This window comes from Ciconia boyciana, chromosome 7 (assembly GCF_034638445.1).
Source record: "Ciconia boyciana chromosome 7, ASM3463844v1, whole genome shotgun sequence".
In the NCBI taxonomy this organism is placed as follows: domain Eukaryota; kingdom Metazoa; phylum Chordata; class Aves; order Ciconiiformes; family Ciconiidae; genus Ciconia; species Ciconia boyciana.
Genome location: NC_132940.1, coordinates 26,465,137 through 26,480,700, shown reverse-complemented (window position 1 = coordinate 26,480,700; position 15,564 = coordinate 26,465,137). Strand labels below are relative to the sequence as shown.

At 38.1% G+C, this 15,564-nt stretch overlaps 1 protein-coding gene across 1 annotated transcript in view; it reads right to left on the bottom strand.

Annotated features, from left to right (window-relative positions):
- LOC140654161 (coagulation factor XIII B chain-like) overlaps positions 1-15,564 on the bottom strand; it is a 31,472-nt gene that overhangs the window by 14,285 nt on the left and 1,623 nt on the right. Inside the window, 10 exon segments of the mRNA XM_072867216.1 lie at positions 5,157-5,398; positions 6,107-6,289; positions 6,761-6,964; positions 8,815-8,997; positions 9,682-9,774; positions 10,118-10,297; positions 11,999-12,175; positions 12,327-12,503; positions 12,941-13,126; positions 13,641-13,841. Coding sequence (XP_072723317.1) covers positions 5,157-5,398; positions 6,107-6,289; positions 6,761-6,964; positions 8,815-8,997; positions 9,682-9,774; positions 10,118-10,297; positions 11,999-12,175; positions 12,327-12,503; positions 12,941-13,126; positions 13,641-13,841 — 1,826 coding nt within the window.

The window sequence follows — 15,564 nt, the reverse complement described above, 5'->3', positions numbered from 1 at the left end:
CTTATATTCACCTGAGAAAATACAGGCACTGTTTAAAAGATCTGATCTCCACACCAAAGCAGAAGAGGCCTATAGTCGCTGTGTACAATCTCTTTGGCTTTGCCTTAGTATAGGAGGATGCTCAGCCAGACCAGCCTTCTGCACTAGTGCCATGGGCTGAAGCCTACCTGAAAGCGTAGCTCAGATAAGTGAGAGCCTGACTGCCTTTGCCCAGCTCTAACTAGATGACTCTGATACGAGCTGGGTAAGAAAGAAGCAGCAGGAAACCTTTGTTCTTTCACATTTGCCAAGTTCACACATTTTGTAACAGGGTAGGAGTGGGAGACCAGAAGTTCCCAGCGATTCTGGTGACAATCTTTAATTGGACTCACATGTACATAAAATCAAGTAGCTTGGGTCTATGTGATTAGAGAGGCCACTAGTAGGTTATGCTGACCATCTAATTCATAGTGAAAACAATAGCTTCTCAGGGCAAGGGAAGGGAAACTCCATACACAAATGTCCAGCACTGTGTAGAAGACGGAGCCCACGGTATGTAGAGGCACCCAGAAGCCAGCACCCGACACATCAACTGGTTGGAGTGAGTGGCCTGGTTCTCCTGGGACCATGGTGTTGATTTAACATGGAGCAGAAGAGCAGGGCCTTTGATTTGTCGGTGTCATAGAACAGAAAGCTTGCAGTAGAAATTACTATCCTCTTGCTCTACCAAACCTGCTGCTTAGTAAAAAAAAATTAAATTATATGCCATTCAGTGGTGTGGTACTGCTCTTGTATCCACTCTACCCAAAATTCCCCAAGACAACTACCTTCCCCTTCTGATATCGGATATTTTATTGGGGGCCCGTGATACCTGACTGACTTTAAAACCCACCAATTTCATGTCAGGACTTCAGAAAGTAAATCACCACTTGTTAAAACATAGGAAATTGCTCTGAATTCTACTTCCAACAAATGTTCCAGAGACTGACTTTTAATCTCCCTCCACTTTCCCCAGTTCTGCTCTTTCAAGAGAAGGGTCTTTTCACATTTACCAAATATTATTATGCTTTATCCAGAGCTCCTCAAAGGCAACAGGTCTGGGCAACGGGCCCACCAGCTCCACTGCATGAAACATTTAAAAGTCAATATAAGGTGTTGAAACTTCACTGGGACACAGGTTCACCTTGGTTAAAACGTGCCAATCTGAATCGGCACATACAGCGCTCAAAACTTTGCCTGTTACAGGAATTGCCCCGATCTGTGAGTTTACATCCAGAGAAAAGTCAGTTTCCTCAATTATGTACCATGGAGGTGAGAGCTTAACTGGAAAACAGAAATTACAATCTATAAATAAATCTGAATGCCTTTTCGGCTGATGTTTGCAAAAAACGCCTAAGTGCAAGGTTGTTACGCAAGAGGAAAGACCTCTCTGTCGTGACACAACAATGGTTTTAAACTGAAAGAGGGTGGATTTAGATTGGATATAAGGAAGACATTTTTTACAACAAGGGTGGTGAGACTGGAACAGGTTGCCCAGAGAAGTTGTGGATGCCCCACCCCTGGAAACATTCCAGGTCAGGCTGGATGGGGCTTTGAGAAACCTGATCTAGTGGAAGATGTCCCTATCTATGGCAGGGGAGTGGGACTAGACGATCTTTAAGGGTCCCTTCCAACCCAAACTATTCCATGATTCTATGATAACAAATAAAAGGTTGATCTTGAAAAAATTTGCAGAAGCCAAACTTGGTGCAGAAATGTTATCATATCATCTACCTACTCCCAAGCCAGCGCTATCACCGTGAAGTGACAGAGCTGAGATCTATTGCCATACTGACGCTATTGGAAGGCTCTGCTGCCCAAGGAAAGGCACCAACAGAAACATAAAATAATTATTTTTTATCATTCCTCACACAACCAAAACCACTCCATTCTTTTCTGAATGTTTCTTAAGAAGAGAAGGCTGGGAGGAGACCTTATTTCTGGTTTTGGCTTCCTAATGGGAGAGTACCGAGAAGATGGAGCCATACTCTTCTTGGAGATGCACAGTGATAGGATGAAAGACAACAGACACAAATCTGCAGCAAAAGAAGTTCCAGTTAGATATTAGGAAAAAGATTCACCCCATGAGGGTAGACAGACATGGGAACAGGTTGCCCAGAAAGGTTAGAAAATATCTCCTTGGAGATATTACAAACTCAGCCAGACAGGGTCCTGAGCAACCCGATTCTTATTCTGCAATTCTATGCCTAACTATGCAGAAAGACAGCAAAAGTTCAGGACCGTTAAAGGGTTACACTGAGGTCTTTGGTATGTTGATGGTTATTTGAAGTTATTCTAGCACCACGGTTTGCTAAGTCTAAGCAAATAATGTCAAAGATAATTCTTTCTCTGCTTCCAAATACACTTAGGATGTCAGAAACACTCTTGGGCTTGTACGTCACTGAACCTCATTTGCACTATATATTCCACGTACACTAAGTACAGCGTTGTGACAGATGTGCTTTCAGCATGCCACCCACACTAGGACAACGGCCTATCTGAGCCGTGTGCCTGCAGCAGCTTCTCTGCTACCACAGCAGTGTGTGTAGCTGATCTATGTCTTCCCACACTGCCTAGCCACATTTGCATGAATATATTCTCAGAAAATTAAGGTTGTCGAAAGGAGTCATTAACAAAGTTTCCTTACCTTCCAAAAAGCAACTTGATCACTTCCTATGTTTTCATTAACTTCTGTAAGAATTCTGTGTTCAGTTGGTTTTGTAATGTTGTAAATCTTTCTTTTTCAAGATTTCACACAGATATTTCTGAGCTTTTTCAGATTTTGAAACACAAGCTGTAGCTCTCATTTTCTTTCACTTAATTCTGCTGTGCTAATTAACAGAAATAACACAGCCTCAGATTTCAAATTGCAAGCAACAAGTTTGTTTTCAACTAATTCATGCAAAAAAATTGAAAAGGGGAAAACGAAAGAAATCCATGTTCTCTTTACCAGAGAAAATACCTGGATACTGTCCTGAACATGCTGGGGCGGGTGTGGGCAGGGGAGAACAAGAGAATTAAATACACTGGCACAGACTGGTGTTAGGAAGCAACTGGGAAGATGCTGTTGCCATCGGGCCCGGGATGGGCACCAACACAGTGATCCATTTGCCTCGGGTGTTTCTCCCTGCTAGCCAGAGAATGTGCCATCCCTCCCTGCCCTGAAGAGGTCTTCCAGACCATGGAAACAGGTGTGATTGCTGTGGTATGGGCAAGACTACAGATTTAGGGGTTTAGCCTGATCTAAGCTAAGGTGATCAAGCACAGAGCTGCTTGACTGGAATGCCTGGAGAGTCTCAATTATATCATGGGCAGACCTTATTACCCTTTCTTCTTGTTTATTGATCCTCTTTTCACCATGCTTGTACTTCCCGTTCTCCAACCTGGTCTCCTTCCAAGTAAACAACCTGCCCCAAATTACTTTTTCCCCATTCGTCCCATTTTGGTTACCTCTGTATTCAAATTTGGGTTTTCTGATACTGATACCTAGGTAATGTTGACCCTATGTGGTGTTACTGATATGGTCACGGATGTACTAGTTGCCTTACAAGATTTTGCTTACAGATCTAGTCCATCATGTAAACACCCTTCATGTTCAAGGGAAGTAGTTTTTCTTCTATCTCTCATAGACACAGAATGATTAAGATGTAAAAACTCAGAGACTGAGATGAATTCCAATGTATTTTGGCCTCAGCACAAGTAGTTTCTGGATGCATAGCAAGCCTAGATGGCAGCTATTAAGGTAACAATGCTCAATTCACCAAAATTGACCACTTAAAAACTTATCACCAATCATTTTGTTTAACCGAGTTCTTATGTTACTTCTTAACTGAGAAAGACTCACCAATTCACATTACAATCGTTGTTCATAACATGACCTAGAAAGAAAAACTATAGTGAACATCTAGTTCAGATCTACATCACACATCAAAAGTTCATTATATTAAATTGCTAAATCTTATTGTTATTTGTCTGCATTTTTAAATACCACTTTACAAAGCAATGACTTCTCAATCTTTTGAAAACATTTTGGAATACTATTGCAAATAGCATGTAAATGCTATTGTTACCAACCTTTTTTCCCACCAAATGGTTGACTGGGTTTTGATTAAATAAGCAGAATTTGTCTATTTCTTGAATGCTTTAATTTCTTTGTTGTTTTATTTATTCACGTAACACTCACAAAAGCCTTGGAAAACCATACAGAGCAGCATACATGCAATATCATAGAAAGAGGGACTACAGAGATAAAATACAGAAGAGACCCTTACAATGACTTTTTTATTAAAACATACTAAAATGGATGCGAAGCAAACATTGTCTATATTCCTGAATTTCTTCATATCTTCAGTCACACAACATGTTCAAACGCAGAGCCCCAAGAGTACCAATGTTTAAGCGTCATAGGAAATCATACAAAGTAGTTGGACTAGATGGTGTAATAGTTTAAATGCTCTCAATTAGCAAAACAAAGATGCTTGCTTGCCTTTTTTAAGAATACTAATTAACTACAGAGTAGAATTTGCATATTCTTAGAGTTTAGATGGTTTCATAGATCCATTAAACACTTTTTTTTTTTAAATACTTGCTTTTTTTTCTTGTCCCTCAAGCCTTGTCCTTTAAAGGCTTCTTACCTGTGAAAGGAGACAGGGGTACTGTTAAGATGTACAAAAAAATAGGCCTCTCTTTTCTGTCTGTAAAATTAGCATTTAACATCATTTAACATCACAACATTGAAGGCCATGAAATTAAATCTCAATTTAGCTATATTCTGTAGTCACAAAAGCATTCATGCTATCAAACCCACCAAATAACCTCAACAAAGGGCGCTACTTGCTCAGCATCTTCTCATCATGGCGCTTTGCTCAAGTCCTGCAGATTGTGATGCATCCTCAAGTTTATCGCTGTAAGCCTTACAAAACTCCTTCATCCTAAATCTTCCACACATAGGCCAACATCGCATTCTTCTGCTGCATTCCCAGTCCTCATATCACAAAGCACTTCCACTTCCCTCCCCCTTCAGCTCAGAAGCAACAATGCCACTGAACGCTCATTTCTCAAAGCTGACTGCAGTGATCTTGAAAATATGAGGCCATCTTAATTCAGCTGTTAATACCAGATAAAGAACAGGTACATACCTTTCCTATAGGCTTTCCTGAAGTCCATACTTATTTTCCTCTTTCAACACATCTTGGATATATCAGCTGTCCTCCCTTACACTGCACTTGAAATAAAGTTGTACCAGATTCTGCTCCAAAATGGTTCTGTTTACAGTAAAATCCAACATAATCCCCATGGTAAAAGTAAACTTGATTCTCATAGAACCCTTGCAGCAGCACATTATTTTTCTCCATTTCGTTTTTTGACAAAGTACAGGGCTCTAAAGAAGAGAGGCTTAATCAGTGTTAATAAATCAATTCTTTTTGAAATAGAATCGTTTTGACTAGTCTACACTAAAACTGTAGATTATTTGCCATTCTCTTAATATATTACACATGAAATCACTGTATTATTGGATACTGCAGGCATGTCATATTTAAGGAAAAAAAAAAAAAGCCAGACAAGCTTACATTTGCTTCTATTAAAACTTTCATCTCTAACTGAAAAAAAATGAAGTTGAGATCTTAAAGTTCTAGTACAATACTCAATTTATAAATTCTAAGTATCTGAATTTAGAGAGAGTTGGGGTTGTTCAGCCTGGAGAAGAGAAGGCTCTGGGGAGCAGCCTTGCAGTATTTAAAGGGGGCTTATAAGAAAGATGGGGACAGACTTTTTAGTAGGCCTGTTGCAACGGGACAAGGGGCAATAGTTCTAAACTAAAAGAGGGTAGATTAAGGCTAGATATAAGGAAGACATTTTTTCTGAGAGTGGTGAGGCACTGGAACAGGTTGCCCAGAGAGGCAGCAGATGTCCCATCCCTGGAAACATTCAAGGTCAGGCTGGACGGGGCTCTGAGCAACCTGATCTAGTTGAAGATGTCCCTGGCTCATTGCAGGGGGGTTGGACTAGATGACCTTTAAAGGTCACTTCCATACTATTCTATGAATTACAGAGAGAAATTAGTGCTTATTTATCTCATGACACCTACCTATACAAACTGGTGGTGAAGTCCACTGTCCTTCAGAACAGTAGATATGCTCAGATCCTTGCAAAAAATGATAGTCAGAGCAACTATACTGAACTGAAGAACCACTGTCATACTGGCTCAGAGGTGGAAGAGTAAGAGCTCCATTCGCAATAGAAGGTGGAGAGTCACATTTTTCTGTAGGAGCTGGAATGGCATTTGAGAAACGTTCAGCTTAAGAAACCAAGCAATCAGCAGTTTTAAATGTCTGTCAACACTAGATATCTATCACTCTCAGATAGCGTATTTTCTTCCTATTTCATTATGTCTCAAATCAGAATGCAATCTCCTGCTTAACTCTAAACCACAAGAAATCCCTTGTGTGCATTTAATTGCTTACAGCTGTCCTTCTACAGAGCTTTGAGTTCCCTGGGCTTGGAGAAGAGCTCCTCCCTCCTTTCTACAGCCTTCCCCATCAAAGGAAGGTGTATTGTTTTTCCATGCTTGGATATTTTTAACAATACAGCTGTCTTGTGCAAGGGTATCTGTGCATATCTGTATTGTTGAACCCTAAACATCTACAGACTCTAGGCCTGCACTGCCAAAGCAAATTGTTTCTAAACAGGTCTGAGATTGATTAATTGCCTTAAAAAAGGCAATTAAAAAAAAAAGTATTACCTTGCATAATGCATTTTGGGTATTTCAGTCTGCCGTGGTTACACCGTGTCCTCCCAGGAGATGGCATGGTAGTCTGGAGAAAACTGTATCCTTGTTTACATTCAAACTCTATGAGATCACCATGTAGGAAAATTAATTCTTCCTGTCTCCATTTCAACTCTATGTTGTTGTTGTTCATATCAGTTACATTAAGAGTGCATGGTTCTAGGAAATAAAAGCCTACTTCAATAAAAAGCAACCTTAAGTGATTTCTTAGCTCCCTTTCGTAGGAGTCAAGAAAGAGAAATCTAAATCAATAGTTCCAAAAAGTTTTCAAATCTTGCAAGAAAAAAAACTGTAGATGCATAAAAAAAATAATGCAAATGTGAAGAAATGGGCTGAAGTAACAGAAATAACATGCAAAAGAAAGCCTAAACTGGGAACAGTAAATCACAGAAAACACACTTCTGACAAAATCTGGTCTCTCAGGTATTTGTAAACATATGGCAGCTTGGGTTTACCATTGAAGAAGAAAAGAACTTCTTTACTGTAACTTGAAAGGACTTTTCATAATGAAAATAGTCATCCATCAAAATTAACCTGTCAGATTTGGCTGACAGGTTTGGTAAGCCTTTTGAGGATAGTAGTAGTTAATACACACTAAATTTAAACTGTTAACCCAAGGAAGTGTTTTGACAATTCCCTTTGCTTTGCTTTTTTCTTTGTTTTGTCACTGTTAAAAGAATTTAGAGATCTTCCAAAAACCTTTTGGAAGTTTTGTGTTCTTCTTTGGGCTTTTTCGGGTTATTCAAGGTCAATATTGGTTTGGTCGCTTTCCGACAGGTTTCTTAAAACTTAGTGCCAGGATCACATCAGGTAGCCTAGCTTTCCATCAGACAGTTAACCTCATTAACTTTTGAAACCACTGTTCAACTTCAATAAAGCCTGACAGGGGTACAGTTACAAAAATAAATTTCTACAAGTTCCATGAGAATCATTGCCTGATAGAGGCCCTTGTTAACCTTTTGGTGAGGGAAAGGCAAGGAGAAATCAGTTATTACGCATTCTAATGACAGCACCATAACAACAACTTGGTATGGATATTTTCCTGAAACTAACTACAGTATGTGCTCTTTCTGGTCTGAGGAGGTAAGGGTTGAAAAGAAATCTCAGAAAACATGGAAAGGATGATATTGTTATTTGGATGCTTCGGAGACAAGTAAAGCTCGTGGGAAATGAGTCTTCATTATTTCACAGGATTTGTTAAATTTGAGTATTCAGAACCAAGAATTCTGATCTGGACCTTTCAATCCAGACAAGGTACATTTTGTTCATTTAGAAATAAGCAATTAAAACTGAACTGATTATTTATTTGCATTTTCACAGTAGATTACAAACTTAAAGTGAGTCAATTTAACAGAGGATGCTAGTAAATTAGAATTATTTCATTACAGAAAGGAAGGAAAGATAAACAAACAACTCTTGCAGATCATCAGAAGTAGTATTCCTGCTAGCATTGGTAAATTCCTAAGGGGAGTTCTAGACATCGTTTTGAACAGCATACATACGAGCAACATGGAAAAATTAGAAAATCCAGAATGAAATGATAGACATAAGGACACATAATAAAAACAAAGGCTGAAGGTTTAAAAATGAAAGTCCAAGAAGTCATTGTATTCCTTGTTAATCATAGCTAAAAGCCATTTTGGCAATGGCTGCAGTCCTTCCTTCCAAACATCTGTTGAAGGACAGGAAGAAATTCACTGAATGGAGGATATGGGAGCAGGAAATTAGAGAATCCTGCCGGGTAAGAGGGATAGGTATGGTCTAGAAAGCTCACTCAGGAAAACAGAGGCATCTATTTAATTGGGTGTTTGTAAGAACAGGCTAGAGGACACCTAGCAGGAGTGGCCTAGGTATACTTGATTTTGGTGCATCCTCATGTTTCTGGAACCTTTATTAACTCAAATGAAAGAGAAATTCAGGTGGTCCTGAAAGGATTATCTAGTGGTTCTTTCCAGTTTTACCTTTCTGTCTTATGTATGACAAAACTTTCTTTTTCTTACAAGACTTACCTAAGCAAGTTGGTTGTTCTGTCCAGTTTCCTTGTTTGCAGTAAGCAGTACTAGGTCCATCCAAAAAATGGTAACGTTGACAACCATATTCTACTGAGGAACCATTTTTGTAATGTGTCAATAACGGACCAAGAACAACACCATTTTTAATCACAGGTGGAGAGGTACAGTCTTGCTGCATTTCTAATACGAGGTAGGGAGGTAGGTAATTAGATCTTTAAAACAATGTTAACACTGGCAAAAGTATCAGACTAAAAATAGACTGAGCAAAAAATGTATGTACAACTAAAAGTAAACCAATATAATTTCTTTCTGGAGCTTATTTTTCAGAAACTCTACATTTGCCTTACTGAATTGCAGACAGTCATTCTATTTCCCTCTACACTCCTCATCTGTGTCCGCTCTTGACCCTTACTGGGTGACACTCAATACAGATTAGTCCTGTTTCTGTGATGAGGTGGTCTTTATTTGTTGCTTGAAATGTTTAGCCCACGGGTGGTTCAAAACAAACAAAAGAAACCTCACTGGAACTATTAATCAAAGGATCAGAAAAATACTAATACATTTGCATGTTCAGACAACATTAACAGAAGGGGTACAAAATGACTGAAGGTAAATGCTAATATATGAAATAAAATTACAAATACAGCACAGGCTTATAGGTGTAGTTCGTAATCACTAGAAACAAGCAACAATGGCCTTTCATTCATTCAGACTGCTGCACTGACATTTGTAGCACATGCAGACATTTTCAAGAGTAAGGGACTGCACTATAGCAAAAGAGTAGTAAGAGTAGTCATGGCATGCCTATAATAGCATTAGAGAGTATTGAAGTCCCTTTTAAATAGAAAAGCCACGTTCACCTACTCATATCTTCATTGCGATAGGTTTTGCTTGCCCTTATTGCTGCATTTGCCTCGAGTGATGGTGGTGCCTCAGATTCCCGTTTATCCATAGTTCCTATAACCACAGCAGAAACTTAGAACAAGTTTTCTCAGAAATAACTCATTTGCAAATACCAAAACAGACAGACACTTATGCCTTGTAAGATGTAATAAAATCAACATTCCAGGGGAGAACTACACAACCCAGATGCCAGCTGAATTCACCTGGCTCATGCTTTCTCTTTAATCTGTGAACAATGGATTGTCTGCAAATTATGCAGCACTTTACCTCTCAAGCATTTTAACAGAGGACAACATAAACAGTTTTGCAGATATGGAAACTGAGGCTCTCCAGAAAATTAAGGCATTGTTTCAAGAATCATTTCTGTTCAGTTGTCAGTCTTCACAAAAGTACTAACCGATACAAATAGGGGGTGATGTCCATTTTCCTTTTTCGCACTGGATTTCCTCAGATCCTCTTATTTCAAAGGTACTTTGACACTGTATACGGACTTTGTCTCCATTATGGTATGTTCTTCTAACTGTGACGATATGGGCATGAGGAGGAAGTGGTGGTGGAGGACATTTATTTTTTACATCTGAAAATAAAAGATACATATTGTTTTCTTGCTAATCAAAACCATGTACACAATTAATTTTACTATACAGCACACAAGCCTATCACTCAAAACACATTTTTGGTTGATCCAGAGTAATTAAACAATTATTTTCTCCTATTTTCTTAACAAAATGGGAGACCAGAAAAAAAAGTGATTTTACATTCAACAAGTAGAAAATAGAGGTATTATGCTATTGCACTGCTATAAACAAATTTGTAATTTCTCCACATAGACTTAAAATGTTCTTTAAAGGGCTTCAGGAAATAGAGATTTCCCATACCCTCCATTGATATAATATTGAAAGCAGCTTATATATTAATTCTAATGCTACAGAAGCAGCAATAGTCATAGCCCATTTCCTATCCCCAAATTAAGTTTGCGATTACTGTACCCTCAAAACTAGATTTAGGCCATGTTTTCGTTCTCCTGAGCACCCCACCTTCTCTGCACTCACTCAAGAAAAATTCCTGTATGTCCTCAGAATAAATACAGGGCTGGGGTCCCAACACATGCCATTTAATTCAGATATTCTAGTGCATTTTAAATGCTACTGTATTTTCTAGGAAAGGAAGATGAATTTCATCTCTGTGCTCAATCACATAGTCTTCTACAAGATTAGCTATAAAGGAATTAGAAAACACTAATTTTCCTGAAAACTGTGCTTAACACATTGTATTTTTTAAAGGCTAAATATAATTCTTTTTCATCTCAAGCACCCCACGCACAATGATTATTAAAGCTGCTTTAGAAAGCATGCTTCACAGGAAAAATTCCTGTAAAAATATATTGGAAACTAATACCATAGATTTAGCTTAAACCAATAAAAATGGTTGATTGTCCCATCCTCTGTCATCAACACCTGGCATCCCTTGTACATGAAGCAGAGAATTTGCTACCGTGAGGCAGTGAGATCTCCTAAAGCTCAGAAGTAATCCTCATAAAGGAGACAAAATCCAGATAAGACAATGACCCACAACTATCAAGGTATGTTGAACAATATTATAAATTCTCAGCTAGCATAAACGTTGATTTGTACTGTTTTCTGCTGTATACTATACCTCATCTGGTTCACTAGACCTTTCATTCTTTTGAAAGTTTCTTTTCTGAGAATCTCCATTATCCCCCAATGATTGGGGAAGTGATAGTAATTGCTAAAGGTGTGTTTCTGTCCTCAGGATGACCTTTCTAGTTAATTCTATAGAAAACATGTCCAGTTTGGAGAGGCTGTAAAACTCTGAAAAGTACCACGATCCCCAAGCTCCGGAGGAACCTGTTACAAATTTCAGTTTTAATGCCTCTCAAAAGGCATGTTCCCACCTCACGAGGCAGGATTAAACATGCTCGATTAAACCTTCCTGTGCTCTGAACATGGTTTTACTTGAGCTTTAGGGGCTGAACAACTTCCCTGTCATTGTTGATTCCTGCTTCTCCAGGACACAATGTCAGCAAGAGACAGTATCTGCTCCATTGTTAGAGTTCACTGAAAACTAATTCCAATTATCATTGCCTCCCTCCCTGCTACCTTGGCTCCATGCCTTTCAGCTAACACTTGATTTCTAGTTAGGCTGTGAACTGGTACAAAGAGCATATTTTTAGTTTGTATTCATAAAGCATTTCATGAAAGAAGGTGCTAGTCTTTCACTAAGAATGTGATATAGTAAAACTGTAAAAATAAGGTACCTTCACACACTGGAGGGTCTGGATGCCATCCGAAATAATAACACTGAATTAGGTCAAATTCACTGACAGAATAATTTTCCTCACAGAAAAAGTGAACTACATCTCCCTCTTCATAGATTTTCTTCACAGGATAGAAACCTCCATGTGCTACTGCACTCAAAGAGGAACAAGTTATTTCTAGGAAGAAAACACACAGCAGTGAAAACCAGCTGAGGAAGGCTTTCCCCCTGCCCCCAACACCGTATAAACCAAGCCTTTTTGCAAATTTTTGTTCATTTGTAGAATAAGTCACATTTCAAGCAGAATTATTTTCCAGACCATTACATACTAGTGCAGTTTGGAGTAAGGGACCACCCATGTGTTCGACACACTGCTTCTTCTGTAGTGTTTCCTCCTGCAGTATGATATCCCTCATCACATTTGTAAAGCAGTGTTTCATTCAATCGAAGCTCTTGTTGCGCTGTGAAGTAGCTGCCGTGACGTAAATTGGGTACTCGACACAACTCTTAAATAAATAAAGCATATGCATAATATTAGTTGCTCTTTTCATTTCAAGTTATTAATCTAAAATTTGCCTTAGATACACCTTAAAAGTGGTCATATCCAAGGCAAAATCTTTGCAAATAATGAATAGTTAAAAATGCAGTAGTTTGCACAAGCTTTCCCAGTCATCATTTGGAAAGAAAGTTTGGATGGCAATGGATTTGAAACAAAGCAATTTCATCTATACTGATTCCTTCTATGTACAATTTTACCTGTACAAATTCACAAAACTAGCAGCGTGTGAAATCTGACCTTCCCATGAGGTACAGCTGAGAACCTACTTTAGGAGTACTCAAATGATAACCTAACATAGGCAATTTGGCCTTACAGGTACAGCAAGGACAGCAGAATTATATACATATAAGACAGATTATAAAGAAGAAAATTGCAGAATCCTACCAAATTTTTTAGTACAGCTTGGCTGGGAGGACCATCCGTCTGGCCGACATTGTACTGTATCTTCAGTACCACCACTTGGAGTGTGGTAGCCTGGATTACATTTGTATTGCAGTTTCTCATGTATTTTGAAGTACATTTCTGTACCGTAAAAAAAGCCATTTTCCAAAAGAGGCTTATTACATTTTTCTAAATGAAAGGAGACACCTTGGTTAGAAAGAAGGAATTAATGGAATATTTTTGTTCTCGGATAAGCAAGAGAAGGGGTTTTTTAGCTATCCTGATCTAATCTTGTTTTCTTGACCTGTTGAAGAAACTACCACAATCATCAAACAATACATCAAACCAATAGGAATGACATGGAACACGACAACCAAGGAGTCTAGAGCTAGGGAGGCTCTAGAAGGTATACATCTGAAGGGAAACCATCTATTAGTTTTCCCAAAATAAGGAAACCAGGCCACTTTCTTGGTGCTCTTATAAAAGCATAGATGGTAAAAAGCCCTTAAAATATGTATTATTGTAAAAACATTCCATATATAAACATACGTAGTTTATATACATCAAGGATTGACTTCACCTTGTCCTAACTTATACATTTTATCCCTCCTGTTATGCAGCTTCTGTTCCTGCATGTTCAAGGAAATCCAACTAGAAAAGTTTCCGGCTAGAAGCAATGATGAGATTAATAAAACTAACTCACTGTAGCATTGTGGCACTGGAGACCATCCTTTTGCTGTACAAGTTATTCTTCCATCTCGATTCCCAGTTTCAGTTGTATAACCAACCATACAAGAATAGGAAACTTTTTTTTCCTTACGCATAGGGAAATAGTAACTTTTGAAATTATAATAGTACTGGGCAATCTTTCCATTTTCTATGTGTGGCAAATCACAAGGTTTATCTGCAAAAAGATAAATATATTTTTCTCACTGAAAATCTCAGCCCAGATATGAACTTTTTTTGCATTAATTTATTTAATATCAGTTGGATTGATTCTTTCCAACAAGGTGAATGAAATTCTGCATACTTACAAGCATGAAGGGTCTTGTAAGACTCACTGAAATTAAGATCTATTACAATTCTATCAGCTTTTGTTCCTTCGGTTCACAGGAATATCAGCTCTAGAATGAAACTTCCTAATGTGAACTGGGCAAAACTGATGCAGGACGCATTTATTTGACTCTTTATTTAGCCCAGAAGATGTAAGCATAAGCACCCTTTACTGCATAAACATACCGATGCCTGCTCTAAAATCCAGTGGCAACAGTGTCAAGATTAGCTATGCCATAGCTCTGCAATTCAGCAAACTACCAGAACAGTATGACAAACTGCCAGGAGGCAACATAGGAGTTAAACTTGCTGAAGAAAAGGAATTTAGAGAACAGAAACAATGGAAAAGAAAGAGGAAATGGAGGTTAAGGAAAGAACAAGCAGAACTGCAATTAAAAACAAACCAAAAACCCCCAAACCAGTAATAGGAGAAAACCTTTAAAAGGAGTTGTGCTGAATATGACATTGTTATTAAAAAAAAACCAACCCCACCAAAACAAAACACAAAACCAACAGACCAAAAAGCAATACTTATGTTTGGATTTCTTATAAAATTATCCTTTGGGTCTCAAAAATTCTCTCCATGGCATTACAAGGCAGTCTAACCTGAAGAATCAAGTTTTAAAAAAACTGAATCACCACCTATGAATCTCATTAAAATTGAGCAGAATTTTCCCACAAGTTGGCACTGCTGCATTCACCCTACACATATTAGAACCAAAGTAACAAACTATCACTCCTTTACTCAATAACGTCTCTAGAATTTACTGCATTTACTAGAATTTTCTGGAAATTCAGTATTTTTACTAAATGGAAATTGCCAAGATTTTTTTTTTTTTTTTTTAGTAATTCCCTTTTTCACACAGCCACTGGATCACTTTGAATTAAAAAAATAAAAACCAACCCTGAGGTTAACTGAAATTTTTAAGTAATTAAAAAGACAGAAACGATTGCTACCTACATACCTTTTCTTTGACTTTCCAAAGGGTATCAGTGTAATTTCAAACTGCTTTGCATAAGGACAAAACTCTAGTGAAGACAGAGGTAGTTGCAACAAATATGTTGGAGTTAAATATACGTTAGCAGATACAAAATGAAATGCAAAGAAAGGGACGCCTTTTTAATTAAGGGAGGTGTACCCTCATATACAGTCCACAGCTTTGTGAACTTGCAGTTCAAGTGGTATGTAAACTATATAAACCCAGGAATTTTAAAGCAATACTGAAAGGAGGGATAGGAAATGCAGAACCATCCCAGACTAGGCTTCTGCAGGTTCCATTTAACTTCCCCTCTTTTGCTTTGCAGTAAGCCAAAACACTTCAGTCACCAAGACACTTCAATATATAAAATGTTTTAATAGTACAAAACTCAATTTGTATAAGTGCCTCAAAACCGCTCAAATACATTTCAAAAGAAACTTTTTCTGAATAAAAGTGAACCTTTCAATATTACGGCTTTGAAGCTTAGATATGAATCTGTAGCCCTGAGCTACAGCAACAGTTGAATCATGATCAGCAGCCATCTCACAACAAAATTATATTTTAAAAGCAGCGTTTACTCTTGGTAAAGATATG